The sequence below is a fragment of the Natator depressus genome, chromosome 5 (genome assembly GCF_965152275.1).
Source record: "Natator depressus isolate rNatDep1 chromosome 5, rNatDep2.hap1, whole genome shotgun sequence".
NCBI lineage: Eukaryota > Metazoa > Chordata > Testudines > Cheloniidae > Natator > Natator depressus.
The window spans coordinates 107,177,597-107,192,905 of record NC_134238.1 but is presented as its reverse complement, the minus strand read 5'-3'; the positions used below and the strand labels follow the sequence as shown (position 1 = coordinate 107,192,905).

The window sequence follows — 15,309 nt, the reverse complement described above, 5'->3', positions numbered from 1 at the left end:
CTTGATGCAGAGACACATTGTCCATGTGAAATTAGTGCAGAACTTACTTCCCACAGGTATCAGCATGATGGCTCTGAGACTCTGCAGGATGACATCCTCTTTGCAGCCACAGATGGCATTAATTCTTTAGAGTTTGTCCTACGGGTCAAGGTCAGTCTGTTGCTCCCTCTTTGTACTCATGAAGGCATTCATCCACATAGAAAATGATAAAGTATCAGTTTGGAAAGCCTTCAGAGCTCCTCAGAAATTGGAAGGAGTTAGGCTAGATGGGCTTTTTGCTGTTCGCTTTGGAGCTTATGTGACAGTATTGGTTAGAGAGCAAATTTGGCAGGTATAAGTTATGAGACATCTGCACCTGCTCCTGCTTAGCCACTACTGTCAGGAATGAATCCCCAGAATTAAACATGGAGTGTGTGTGTCAGATCAGTGAAAGAGAGAGTTTTCTTTCTGAAGATATAAATTCCACACTTAGGGGGACACAGCAAAGTGATATCCTTTATTTAAAAACAAACTTTTTAAAAAACAAACTTTACTTCCATATCTGTGTTCCTAATAACTCCACAGAATGCTTGGCTTGGCTTGCAAAAGCTGTAAGGATGTGTTTAAACCAATATGTTTTCATTGGAATTAAATAAAAATAACAATCTTTTGACCATTAGGTTTTGTACATGTTTGTTTCTACAAAACCTAAGTTTGAGGCTGGACTTGATCTGACAGTGTCCCTCTAAGAACTTTGTACTTTGTATTTGTAAAGATAAAGGATGTATCATCATGCAGCATCCTCCAGAGCACCCCACTCATGGCCAGAGATGGCTCTGCAGTGCCTTACTTCAGTTTCCCCCTTCCTGGGGCTTCTTTAAAAATCTCCACACAGGCTTTTTTGTTCAGTAATGCCCTTTCTACCAGGGTCCAATTTATTGGCATAAAACATAATTCCAAAATTCTGTCCTGGGGCTTCTTAACTTCCCAGAGTTTGCTCTCTGGAGCTCTTCCCAGCTTGGCCAGGCCATTCTCAGCCCTACGTGGCTGGATACTTTTTCTACTTCCATAGATTCTGCTGTCCCTGGCCTTCAGCCTGCTCACTCAAGCTCTTCTGCCGTCTTTACCACAGCTTCTTCTGAAAATGCCCCCTCTGTGTGCAGCTTCCCGCTGCTTTTATAGGGGAATCACCTGATCTGTGCTCAGGTGTGCCATCTAAGTAACAAGGGTTGGCTGGCCCCAGGCCTCTAGCCCTTAAAGGGGCAAGGCACCCTGTTACAGGACAAAAATATGCAGAAGTGCCTGTATTTAGGTGCTAGTTAATATTAAAGCACAGTTGCTAGAGAGGAACTAGAATCAGTCCCAGTAATTCCCTAAAGCCAGAGTTGCCAAACATTTTCATAGGGGGAGCCACCTGTTAGTGGGGGGGGGGGCACCTGTTAGCAGAGAGATCATCTAGTAAACTCTCACCCCTCCAAATCATGCTCCAGTTTGTGATCACACAATATCCCACTAGCACAGGGAATCGCACATGTGAGATTTTTCAGTGTTGCTGTCCCAAGTGCTCAAAAGTCATGAGTCAGCTCCCTGGGAATCACGAGAATGGCTTTAAAATTATGACATTTTTAAAAAATACATATGGGTCTCTTTTTATTTACTGTCAGTATTTTGAACCTTGAGGTCACACTCAGGGCACATTTTCAAGCTTTTCTTTACAATCGTAAGGGTTAGAAACTCACTTTTTTAATGAAAGCTAACGTGTGATCACATGACTCCGGGAGATGGGACTTTAAGAAAACATCCAATATTGTGAGATGAGACTCATGAGAATTGGAAACACTGACTTGTCCATGTGTCTGTGCATGAGGAATTGCCCCATGTAGATGTTGTCTCCCCTTCCATACATACACACAAACCCATGTGCATGCACAATTCCTCTGGCTGGACCTGAATCAAGGCAACTGCACTAAGTGATCATTTCAACAATCCTAACTGGTTCTGCAGACTCCATAATTAAATTTAGCGCTGATGATACTTCTGTATTGCATTTCATCAGAGAACCACAAAGCACTTTCCATTAATTTAATACCACACAATATCCCTTTGAGGTACATAACTACTATACCCCAATTTTATGGGTGGGGAAACTGATGCACAGAGAAGTGAAGTGGCTTGCCCAGTGTCATGCAGCGGGTTGGTAGCCCAGCCGACAGTGTCCCGATTGTCAGTATCTGGTGCTAACCGTTAGACCATAGCAGGTGTAGTTTGGCTTTGTTTTCTTTTTTTCCCTCTTTCTTTTTGTTTAATCCATTAAAGAACATCATCTGAGCTTCATATTGCTTTTGTTATACAACTTGAAGGCTTATAAAATCCCAGAATGTTAGTTGGAAAAGGCATAATTCTCCTGCCCCTATGGTAAACTCCCAACTACTATAAAGTTGAAAAGCCAAATTCACGACTGGTGTACACTGATGCTTCTCCACTGAAATCAATGGAGTTGCACTGGCTTAGACAAGTAGTGACCTTGGCCCAAAATTCCAGGCCTATACTCCTTGATTTCCACCCCTGCCACAGGTTAGCAGGATATGTCTTGTATGTCCAGAGGTCCCTATCTGTGCCTATCAAAGATGCATTTCAGCATGATTAGTTTTCTGCTGGGTTATGAATGGCACTGCTGCTTCAGATAAAAATTAATTCATGGGGCTGACTGAAGCCTATTGTGTTTACTTAGTCCTTACTCAGGCAAAACTCCCATTGACTTCAGTCAGACTATTGTGACTTCATTGTAAGCTCCTCTTAAATGAGGGACCCAGGATTTAATCCCATTATAAAATAAGAATTGGCTGTCACTAATTTAGAATACAATGCTTGATAGTGCAGACAGCCTGAGCTAAGACTGGTTCCTTTAATTTTCTCTGCCTTTTCATTTATTTATTTATTTAGCCTTCCAGTATTTCCCATCTGCATCTGTCCTTTTTTTTAGTAGATGCATGTAATTCATTCCATTGTTTGGCTTATTTTGTATATCTGCAAGTTTAATCATTCACTTTGGTTGAGCATGCCCCATGTTTCCTCCCAGGGAACTGTGCTTTCAAGGACACGTGACGTGTACTTTACGTGAAACTGTGTGTGTGTTTTTCTGTTTAGGTGCTCCCTGTAAATGATGAGCCACCTATCATGAAAGATGGCCTCATTCCCCTAATACAATGTCCAGAGGGTGAGGAAGTGGTCATCACCTCAGAGTACATTTGTGCCACTGACGCAGACAGTGATGACATGAGACTGACTTTTATGCTGGCTCGACAGCCCCACTATGGGGTTGTGAGGAAAGCTGGTGTCGTTGTGGATCTCTTCTCCCAAGCGGACGTTGTCTCTGGAGTAGTGACCTACAAACATACTAGTAAGTGAGACTAGAAGAGCATTAGATTGGAGGTGCAGGCAGATAGCTGTGGGATCTTGTATAAATCCAGATAACTCGGGAAGCTCATCACTAGGAGAGGCTGAAAGCCTGCATCTACACTGCTGTACATAAATAACCACATGCAAACACAGCTGTGAAACATAGTTGTGGCCCAAATGTGTTGTGTAACACTTTCTAATGGCCTGTTTGCATGGGAAAAGATCTCCTAGCCAGTTTGTAGAATCATGGTTCTAATCCTTCTACCTGTAAATACATTTAACTATGCTTGATACCTAGACTAAAATATGGTTCCTGAACATGGTAAAAAAAAAAAAAGTCTTAATTTTTTTTTGCAACTGTGAACATGTTACACATTTGTGTTTGGATAAATTAGATTATTTTTATACTCCAGAGAGGGATATAGAGATTCCACAGAACAACACCAATGATTTGGGGGAGTCCCCAACAGACACACCTGTTCTGGAGAGTTTATAATCCTTTTGCACTAGAAAGTAAATTATTTTGTGGTTTGACAGAAAACCATAGTTTTAGCAAGGGGTTCTTTTTGTTTTGTTTTTAAAATTAAAGAAACTTTTCTGGAAACTTCATAGATGGTTTGGATTCATTTGATTACATTTTGTGCTCCAGGCATTTACATGTCAAAAGAGCACTGGTGATTGCACATGCAAATCAAGGCCAGTTACCGCTCCCTGAAAGTTTGGCCATTAGAATATTCTTCAAGGGTTTTCCCTGGATAATAAGTGTTTTCCTTCTACAAATGTGTGAACACTATTGTTCCAACTCTTGTTTCAGAATCTCCAGTTCTGCATGTGCTTAGCTCATAATTTTGTGCTAGAATTGAGAATAGGCTTGACCTCTTCATCATGATTTCTATCTGTTGTTAAAGGAGAAGCTGTAATTTGAGCATGGAGGGAAGCAGTTGAATATGTCTGTATCCGCAAAAAGAAAAGGAGTACTTTTCTTTTTTCAGTTGAATATGGTCACTCTTGATATACTTATTTGTAACATCATAGAGGAATTAAATGACTCTACACCCTGAGAGGTTATTTGGGCAAAACTGAGGTTACTTTGGAGGTGGCATGATAGCATTTATTATTATAGGATTTAGTTGTCCATTTAGCAGTAAACCACCATGTCTGGCAGTGTCTATTTTTTGGGGCCATGTAGCACATATGGATCTGAATATTTCTAAGTCCATAAAAATATCCTGGCATGATGTTGTTGTATCTTCTTCATACGTCCTTCTGTCGATTCTGTCCAGGACCTGGATGCATTTCCATCCTCCATAGGAAGATTGTCAGTGTTTTAGGAATTATGGGCCTGTTCTCCATTGATACACAGGGGATTTGCGACAAGTAACTCCCTTCCTTGACAAAGTGGGTTTTGAGCATTAATCGGGACCCCTGGAGGCAAAAGATACAAAGTAGATAATTTATAGTAAATAGCATTGATTAAGATACCATTTATTCATGTTGTTCTTTCAGCAGAGAAGGGCTGTATATAGATTCTGGTTCTATCTCTGAAAAACATAGAACCAAGCAGTTTCAGCTCTTTCATTTGAATTTTGTTGTTTTTTTAGTGTGTTTTGTCTCACAATTTACCCTGAGACTATTGTGGACTGTCCATAATTGATACAAGTCACTGCTTCATTGAGTTTTGGTTTCTTGTTGTAGAACATCATCTGTAGCATGTTTTTCCAGGTGGGGAGATTGGCCTGACTCCTTGCTTTGACACCCTAACTTTGGTTATCTCTGATGGTGAAGCTGGCGTGGATGTGAATGACTGCTGTTATGATGGACTTCTTCCTCCTCCAGTACCACTTCATGATTCCTTTCCAGTATATGACCTTAACATCAGTGTATTTCCAGTGGACAACCAGCCACCATCCATTGCAATTGGTGAAAAGCTTCCTCTTTATTTCTAGTCTATTATCTTATATCCTGAATATGCTGGTGTTGGCTAGAGGCTATATTCTCAATATTTTCTAGCACCAAAAACTGACCAGACAGGAAGATAAACATGCAAAACTTTTAGATCATATCGACCAGTTTTTCACACAGGCAGCCTTCTTTCCTGCAGGCACAGTTTGTACCTAGAATTCAATTTCAAGTGCAAATCTGAGTAACTGCCCCTAGCTGTTTGACTCAGTGTGCAGATCAGATAGCTAGAGATTCAAGTACTCAGATCTGCCCCCACTTTTTATTCTTGCAAGTGCCTGCAGAAAATTTGGCTGAACCTCAGCCCTTTGAAAATTTACTCCATATGCTTCTGTGTAATAAATAGATAGAATAATAGAAATGGTCCTGAACCAAAAACCCAGATGCAAACAGCTCTGAACTTCACAAGAATTCAGAACTGAACTTGGATCCAGATTAAATAACTATCAGGGTTACACAAAACAAAAATATAGCCATAAATATCTCTCTACTTTATCCTACTACTTCTTAGCATGCACTTTACAAACTGGCCTTTTCCAAATTTAATCTGTCAACAGATTCCATTGACTTTGGGTTTTGGATCAAGATCATAGTGCCTGTCATAAAAATACACTTTCTATGGACTTATCTTTTCAGTTATAATGTCATTTTATAATGCCATTTACTGCAGGCATTGTGTATATGTTCTGTATTGCAAAAGAACATTTAAACATATGTATGGGTAGCTTTGTAATTTGCAGCCTATCACCCAAGCAATGTTCTGGAAATGAAGTATTGTCCCAGCAGGGAAATTAAACACTGATGCATGAAAAATTGTTCATTATTTGCAATTCGTAACAGCTCTCAGGCAATTAATGCTCTGACAAACAGAGGTAACAACTAATCTTGAGCGGCACATAAACCATACTTAATGGCTTGTCAGTAAAATTGTTTTGTGATTTCCTCCCCCCACCTGCTTATGTGGTGAGAAAGTGGAGTTGATACCATGATTAGAAAACATTTGTACCAGCCTGTTTGTAGTACAGTTTCCCATCAGCTATTGTGCCAATTTCTTTAGTAAAATATCCCAGTAAGTTGAGTTAAATAATACTCATCATCATATCATTTCTGTCTAGGTGCCATGTTTGTTGTGGATGAGGGTTTCTCAGCTGTCATTACCGCTAACAATTTGTTTGCTACTGACCCCGACACCCCAGCAGATGACTTAGAGTTTGTTTTGGTTTCTCCTCCCCAGTTTGGTTACATTGAAAATATACTACCTTCCCCTGGGTTTGAGAAGAGCAACATTGGTATAAGCATAGGTATGTGTAGACACAATGGCAAGAACACCAATACTGTGCATGTTACATACATGGCTAATGGACCGCCAGGCAGTAGGCTGACGTGTAGTCACGGCAGGTGCATGCTTTAATTTAGTCTTTATTGGGAAGGCAGGTGTACTGAGGCTGTGTGGGAGGGATTCAAAGAGAGAATGTAACCCAGTGAACATGAAGAATTGGCACTCAGATAAATTAAGCATATTTAAGATTTACACATTTGAGCTGCAGTCTATGTTAGAAATGATAATATATTAACCTATTTTCTCTACACTGCCACTTCACATTTCTTCTGTACTCCCTCCTTCCACATACACACTTCTGTTTTTCATTAGTAAAGTACTATTGGCAAAAAATGAATGCATCAAGATAGGCTCTAAGCCTATGTTTTCAAAATGACTAGTGATTTTGGTTGCCTCGATTGTTTGGTTTTTTTGGGTGTCCATCTTCAGACACTTTAAAGGAGACTAATTTTTAGTGCACGAGTGTGGTGCACTTTCTGAAAGTCAGGGCTCTTACTGGTGTTTCAGGTTGGGCACCCCCAAATCACTAGTCACTAGGATCTAAGTGACTGAATGGCACAAGTCCCAGTGACTTCCAGTGGCTTTTGTGCTCCCCAGACATTTAGGCACTTCTGAAAATTTCACCCAAAGTCCCTATTTAGGCAAACCTTTCCCTATCTACTTGCATTTACTTATTGAGGGCTAGATTGTGCAAACCACACATCTTCCATAGTGAGGGGTGGTGTAGAGCTGCAGCATCCCAGAAGGAGTACCATGTAAGGCATTTGGTCTCAGGAAGATAGAGTGCTTCCTGGAGCTCCCCGATGTGTGGGAGGGTGGGGGAGGTGAAGCATGTGCCCTGCTACATCCTTTCACAGGATACAATATACTCCCCCCATGGGTGTATCTACACAGCCCGCAACAGCAAATCTCCCAGTTTGAGTCAACAGACTTGAGCTAATGCAGCTCATGCTAGTGCTCTAAAATAGATGCCTAGACAGTGTGTTGAAGTTGCAGCTTGGTTGCTGAAGCCTATGGAGGGGGGGTGGGCTTCAGAGCCCAACCTCCAGTCCAAGCTACAACTTCAAAGCGTTGTCTAGATCAGTGGTTCTCAACCAGGGGTATGGGTACCTGTGGGGGTACACAGAGGTCTTCCAGAGGGTACATCAACTCATCAAGATGTTTGCCTAGTTTTACAACAGGCTACATAAAAAGCACTAGTGCAGTTATTACAAACTAAAATTTCATACAGACAATGATTTGTTTAAACTGCTCTATATACTAAACACTAAAATGTAAGTACAATATTTATATGCTAATTGATTTATAATATGGTAAAAATGAGAAAGTAAGCAATTTTTCAGTAATCGTGTGCGGTGACACTTGTATTTTTATGTCTGATTTTGTAAGCAAGTAATTTTCAAGTGAGGTGAAACTTGGGGGTAAGTACGCAAGGCAATCAGACTCCTGAAAGGGGTACAGTAGTCTGGAAAGGTTGAGAGCCACTGCTCTATGCTGCTAGAGTGAGCCCCACTAGCCAAAGTCTGTCGACCCAAGCTGGGAGGCTCACTTTCATGGGCTATGTAGAAATACCTTGTGTGGCTAGCTAGCAGAGCTGGCTTGTGATTGGCAGGAATGTAGCCATGGCTCTTCCTCCATCCCCCTCCCCACCCCACCCTCCATATTCCCTTTGGGCACTATGTACCCAGACAAACAGAGAAGCAACCGTTCCTGTGCTATCTTGAGTATCATCTCTGCCCTTATACATGCTGCACAAAGAGTGGGAGGAGAGACTTTTTATTTCTGTCACTCCAATACACCCTCATATAAGGGAAAGGCAGACTTTGGCTCTAAATGAAAAAGAAATCTGCACGAGTTAAGAAACTGTCATGTAGATCTGTTCCTGCCTTGTCCAATTTACTTAAGCCACTTCCCAAATTGGATTGATCATAAGCAGATTTGATTGGTTTGGGGGTGTAACTCTTGGCATACATCTACAACTGCAGTGTAAGAAGGAGCAAGACACTGTTCACAGTGATGTGAGATTACCTCTGTTGGGAAAAGTCTGCATTTCTTTTTGCTCTAAACCTCCTGAGCAATGTTGGATTTGAAAGAAATTGAACATGACAGGTCAAGTTCATTCCTGGTGTAACTTCACCTTGAGATCGGAGAATTAACATTTCTCCAGGATGGAAGATGTGCTATTTAGGTTTGGTCTACATTTAAAAGTTAGGGCAACATAGCTACGTCGGTCAAGGGTGTCTGACATAAATATGCTGACCTAACCCCCCAGTGTAAACACAGCTATGTCAACAGAAGAATGCTTCCATCAACATAAACCTAACTTCATTTGGGGAACTGGTGTTCCCACACTGAGAGAAAAAATCCTTCCTGTGGAATTATGCTGGTGTAGCTACACAAATGTAATTATGCCCGTATAGTCTCCATAGTGTAGAGACAAACTTGGTGTGTTTATTTAGGGCCCATATTCCCTTGCTTCCTCAGCATTAAGAATGCTTAAAGATATGTTAAACCCAAATGATTTGTACCTGGAATGAGCATGGATTTACAAGTGTTTAATGGGTTACAGCATTTGTTAAAAGGGAATCAGAATAAATATTGTGTTAACTTGTCATCTCTTTGAATTCCTCTAGGTTCATTTCAGCTGATACACCTGAAAGCCTTGCAGATAAATTATGTGCAGTCCAGGCATATGAGGACAGAACCAACTTCAGATCAGTTTATGATTTATGTCACTGATGGGAAGCATCATTCAGTGGAGACCCCATTTTATGTCCTGATCAACCCAACGAATGATGAAGTCCCAGAATTCATAGCAAGGAACATAACTGTAAGGAACGATACAAAATACTAGATATCTAATGACTTTCTATGCCAGAAAATATATAGCAGTGGCTCCTTTTTAACATACGTATTAGCATCTTTCTGAGACTTATTCCCCTTCTTTTGGTCTGCTGAGTGAAATTCAGCCCTGTGCAGGGAAACATAAGGCCTTTTCAACACACAAGTCTCATATCAGCCATTAAAATAAGGTGTTAATGTTGCACAGGCCTTGTGCTGGTGCTCTGCACAACAGTGAATTTCACCAATTACCTCCTTAACTACTTACCTGAGGAGACTTGATTTATTGTAATGTCTATGTATATTTATCTAATCTCTGGTATGTACATGTTTGTGTATATACACACACAGATGTAGCTCCAATATATTCCATGACCCCAGAACTCAGCATGCCCAGAGCTAATAGCCACTTCACTGATGAGTTGCATGATTCTCAGTTTCCTTTATAATATTCTGGTACAAGAAATTGTCATGGTAAAAAAAGAACTTTCCTGCATTCTTTTCTGCTGACCAAAAAAAAGGGAGGAGGCAAAAATAATGTTACCTGGAAACACAGGATGAAATCCCAGCCCCAGTTGCCATTGACTTCAATGGAGTCAGGATTCACCTGTCATCAGTCCCACAGAATTGATGTGCAATTGGGGTATATGAGATGTTTCACAATATTAAATTTTTTCAAGCTGTGTGGATCTGCCATGTAGCTGCCTCTTAATGAGTGTAAGAGTGGTTATGGTCAGAAGCATGACCATGTAAAAATGGCATCTTCTTACTCATTACTGGCCAGATTCTCAGCTTGGTAAAGGAGAGAGAGGAGAATCAGGGAGCTGGTTTCTTGTATTTTGTTGATCTATGAGGGGAAATTCCTGCAAATACTTACTGCTGAGCATAACAACATTTACTACTGTGCATTGTCACATTGACTTCAATAGGGCTTCCCATAGTAGTAAGTACTGTGCTGGTAAGTAAGTAAGAGCTCAAAGAATCAGACTTTTAAACAATGAAAGAATCTTAGCTGAGGAGGTGGAGGGTTGTTTTTTCCTTTTGGTTTCAGAGGAACCTCTGATGATTTGTGGGAAGGACCTGGCTGCTCTCTGTGAGGGAAGAGGATTCCATTTCTTTAAAAAAAAAAAAAAGAAAAAGAAACTATTCTTTCTACAGAAAAATCATGGTTATTGTTGCATTGTTTTGTTTTGCTGCTCAGGTGCAGGAGGGCCAAATGAAAGAACTGGATCCCTCTGTAATCAATGTCCTTGATCTGGATGTACCGCAAGATCATTTGAGATTTACCGTTGTCCAGCAACCCCAGCATGGATTCCTCATTCATGGAGTCTATGGCAATGATGTTATGAGTTACAAAAGATTCATTAGCAGTCATCACAGTCATGAACGTCCTGTGCATGACTTTTCCATGGAGCTTCTTAAGAATGGTAAATGCAGCATTTCTTTTGCATCAGTCCTTTTGTTCCTTTAAAAATTCATACCAGACAAAGTGGCCTTGTAAGAAACATTCATCGCTTATTCACCTGGCCTAGCTATAGTTTCATAGGAAAATTTAAGAATAGCAAATTAAATCTGAGTGGCATTTTCTGACTTCAACATATTTAATCCCTTGGGAATCCCTCAAGAAGTTCATCCTGGGAAGCCTACACCCCAAGTTTCCTGTGAGGACAATAATACAGTATTCTAACCCTTAGTGGAAATCATCTGCATGGGAAAAGGAGTGGTCTAAAATGTGCTAGCCAGTATGTTTTAATTAACACTTTTAAATGCCACTATGTAGTCATGGCTAGAAAATTGCTCTACAGGGTAGAGGTAGGAGATGGGGCTCTATTGTTAACCATGACCAGCTAACTGAAACCTGTTCGTCTACACTGATATTCTGGAGAACAATGAAGTAATTAATACGATTTCAATACATTTACACCTATGTAACTCAGATCAGAATTTGGGCCTCAGAGCACTGAGGACAAATATATTTTCCCTCTGTTTTTATAATGTCACCATTGTATCTGATCTCCTTCCACAAAAAGTAGACACAAAAATATAATGTACTCATCCTACTTTCCTCAGTCTTTCCTGGTCATGCATATTGACCCCATCTCAGTTGAGTGACCCTTCCTCTCTCTCTTTCTACTACAGACATGACCACTTCAATACCCTTTCACTAAAGTTCCACTGCAAAGAACTGCAGTATGACCTCTCTATCCTCCTTTGTCCAGCCACCTGCTGGCCATCCTAGCCTGCGCTGTTTTGGTGGATAATCTGGGAACTAGCTTTGGGATGGTTATTCAGATGTGGACTAGCAAATGTCAAGGTCCTAGGCCAGTTCCCCTAGTACATCCATTCAAACATTTGACTAGCACAACTAGCTCTTGAGTGTTAGCCACTGAGGAATGGACAGCTGTGCACGGGTTAAATCATGGACCAACATGTGAAATGGACATGGTATAGGGAAAACAAATCTGGATTTAACACGTAACTTAATGGAGTCCAGTTTTGTTTTGCTTTTTAAATGCACTAGATACATTTTGCTCATTTAAATCCTTGCGATCCTTTTGATGATCCTAAATGAGACTGAAGTACAAAAAATGACAAAAATTCTAGGTCTCATTTTCTACAAGAAAATATGAGGACATTTTATTATTTTTAAAACAATATTTTTACAGCAGTGTAAAAAAAACTTTATGGAAGTTGGACCTATTGCAGTGATAATGACATAAATATATTTACTCTATCCATTATGCTTATTTCTTCATTCTTCCAATTAGAGAGGAAATAGCCCAAATCATTTAATTTTTAAATTACTTCTCCAACGTTTGAGTATTCACATGTGGGGTTTGGTTATCATTCATTTGCATTACGGTAGCACCTAGAGGTGCAACTGTGATCAAGTCTCCATTGTGCTAGGCACTGTACAAACATGATAATCCCTAAGTGGACAAGACAGATAAAGGGTCGGAGAAAGGAAGTATGTTATCGTGCTTTTTCAGATTGGGAACTGAGGTACAGAGAGATTAAATAACTTGCCCAAGGTCACACAGAAAGTCTGTGTCATAGCCAGGAACTGAAGCCAGATCTCCTGAATCCCGCATCCACTGTCTCAATTACACCACCAGTCTTCCTCCCTAAAGATGGGTAAGCCCTCTCTAAGGATCAGTTAAGACACAGAGGAGTGATATCTGACCATCTTATCCCCCAGTCAAGTAGAAGTTTTAAATTGGGGTGGATGGGACTGGATGGAAAATTTTTACCTTTTCAGAACAAAGATAGTTTGGAAAGGAGTTTCGTTCTTTTAACAGGTCATGCTGCTCTCTTCGAGTTGCTGGTGTACTGATGGATTAATGAACAGCTGCTGCTTACATGGCTTGTCCTCTGCTAGCTGAAACAAACTGGCTGTGACCAGAAGACATGGTGGGTTGGGGAGAGGGGGAGGATGATGGAGGCAGAGGGACATGTCATGAAAGAGATTTTGAAGGAGACAGGTTTTATTTTCTCTCTTTTTTCCCCCCTCTCCCCAGGAATGAGGCTGGTGTACATGCATGATGACTCTGAAAACCTCACTGATGGTTTTACACTCCAGCTGTCAGATGGGAAACATAAAGTCCTCAGAACCATTCTGGTAAAGGTCATCCCAGTTAATGATGAGAAACCAATGCTGAGCAAGTAAGCCACATGTTCCTATTCCAAATTGTGGGATGTGTTCAGATGAAATGATTCAACAGTGATCAAAACAGCAAAATAGTGATTAATAGGACTATTCTGCCATAAATAGCCATAGACTAATGCCAACAAAGATGTTCCTGCATCTACCACCATAGGTCTGTTTAACAAGAGCGTTCTCGATAAAGATCACAGTTGATAACAAAAATATGCCTAAATCACAAAGTTTCTTTTCATGTTGGTTTTTTATTTCATAATAAACAGCTGTTGTAATCTATATGTAGGCACATATTCCATTTGTCTGTCAGACCTTAGTTAAAATATTTATTGAAAAGCAACTCTGATCTTTGTACTCCCTCTGCTGGCCAATACATACAGTGTGATTGACTTTAGCTATCCAGCTATCTCTTTCTCCTGGCCATTGGTGTTATGTGGCTATTGTATATATCAGCTAACACTGTGAAAATAGCGTAGGATTTGGGGATTGAGAAAGAACCCATTCCCGATCATCTGAGATCACCCCATGTCACTAAAAGGCTCTACAGAGTTACGGAGTAAGCTCTGAACATTCATAGTAGATTTTGTTTTCTAAAAATATTCTCTCTCAATCATAATTCATCTTCCAGTCAAGGGATAAGTTAATTTCCTCCCCTCTCATCAAAACTGTGATTTACAAACGAATTAAACTCAGGATGATGCCATATGGAGGAACACACAAGACTGATGTTTCACTCTGACTCCTGATCTTTTAGAAGTAAACTACTGCAGTTGCATTTAAAGCAAATATGATCTGTTTTTAATTTGACTAGGAGAGTGAGGAAAACTTTCCACTGACATGTTTTAATAGGCATCAAGTTTAACAAACAAAAGGAAATATTTTCTTCACACAATGCACAGTCAACCTGTCTAACTCTTTTCCAGAGGATGTTGTGAAGGCCAAGACTATAACAGGGTTCACAAAAGAACTAGATAAGTTCATGGAGGATAGGTCCATCAGTGGCTATTAGCCAGGATGGGAAGGGATGGTGTCCCTAGCCTCTGTTTGCCAGAAGCTTGGAATGGGCTACAGGGAATGGATCACTTGATGATTACCTGTTCTGTTCATTCCCTCTGGGATACTGGGTTAGATGGACCTTTGGTCTGACCCAGTATGGCCATTCTTATCTTCTTATGATCCCTCTGTGAAAAGTTTCATTCTTTAACTGATGATGGTTATTGGAAACAATATTTCCTAAACTGCTAGAACTCCTTGCTAAATGCAGAGGAATAGATTTTAAGAATGTGTAACTTCATGAACACAGAGAAAAATACGGAATACAAAAGTTAATTTTACAATTACATGATCACAAAAAGGTATATAGTACACATGAGTAAGAGTAGTGCCCATAGCTTAGAATGCAGGGTACAGTTTACATACTAGTAAAATGAAATGATGTAATCACAATTACTGATCAAATATCCCTTGATATTTTTCTTGTTTGGATAAAGTTCAGTACACCATTCCCTACTCTCTCTTTTTGGAGTGAGGTATGGAGTTGACTGCAGATAAGTGTATTTCACCTCCTGTGCCCAGATGAACCCAGAAACTGTGTTGCTTCCTTGACAGGCATTGATTAGATCTTATAATTAGTTATTCCCAGTGGGGAATATTGCTCACCCTTTGATTTGGGATCACCTTTCCTCCCCACTTTAGTCCCATTCTCCAATAGCCTGCACATGCCATGCAGTTGGGAAAGTATGCAGACTTGAAAAGAACTGACAGGGTGTTCCTGATCTAGCCGTTGATGTCTCTGAATCACTATGAGTACTGCACAATCACCTCTGCACCTTCTTCCACTTAGCCCTGCTGCGTGGAACACCTTTCCCCGAATGTAAAGTCACTACATTTCCCCTCATCCCCCAAAGTCCCTCTTCAAGACCCTCTAGTCTGATACCAGAAAGAATTAGCCAACTAATTCTGGCTAGGTAGATGAAGAGTTGGGGGTCAGATAACAGTATTGTTTTAAATGTACCTATAGTAGTGCTGTGTTTTTTTAACCCACCTTCTAGTACCTTTGTATGTTGCTTGTCTTCTTAGATTGTCGGCTCTTTGGGGCAGGGATTGTGTCTTACCTTATCTCTGGTTGGTGTCT

At 40.4% G+C, this 15,309-nt stretch overlaps 1 protein-coding gene across 1 annotated transcript in view; it reads left to right on the top strand.

Moving 5' to 3' along the window:
- Positions 1-15,309, top strand: part of FREM1 (FRAS1 related extracellular matrix 1) — a 103,772-nt gene that overhangs the window by 40,390 nt on the left and 48,073 nt on the right. The window contains exons 15-21 of the mRNA XM_074953412.1: positions 57-150; positions 3,127-3,379; positions 5,101-5,298; positions 6,453-6,638; positions 9,310-9,506; positions 10,719-10,944; positions 13,036-13,180. Of these exons, the coding sequence (XP_074809513.1) occupies positions 57-150; positions 3,127-3,379; positions 5,101-5,298; positions 6,453-6,638; positions 9,310-9,506; positions 10,719-10,944; positions 13,036-13,180 (1,299 nt within the window). The remainder of the gene's footprint in view (positions 1-56; positions 151-3,126; positions 3,380-5,100; positions 5,299-6,452; positions 6,639-9,309; positions 9,507-10,718; positions 10,945-13,035; positions 13,181-15,309) is intronic.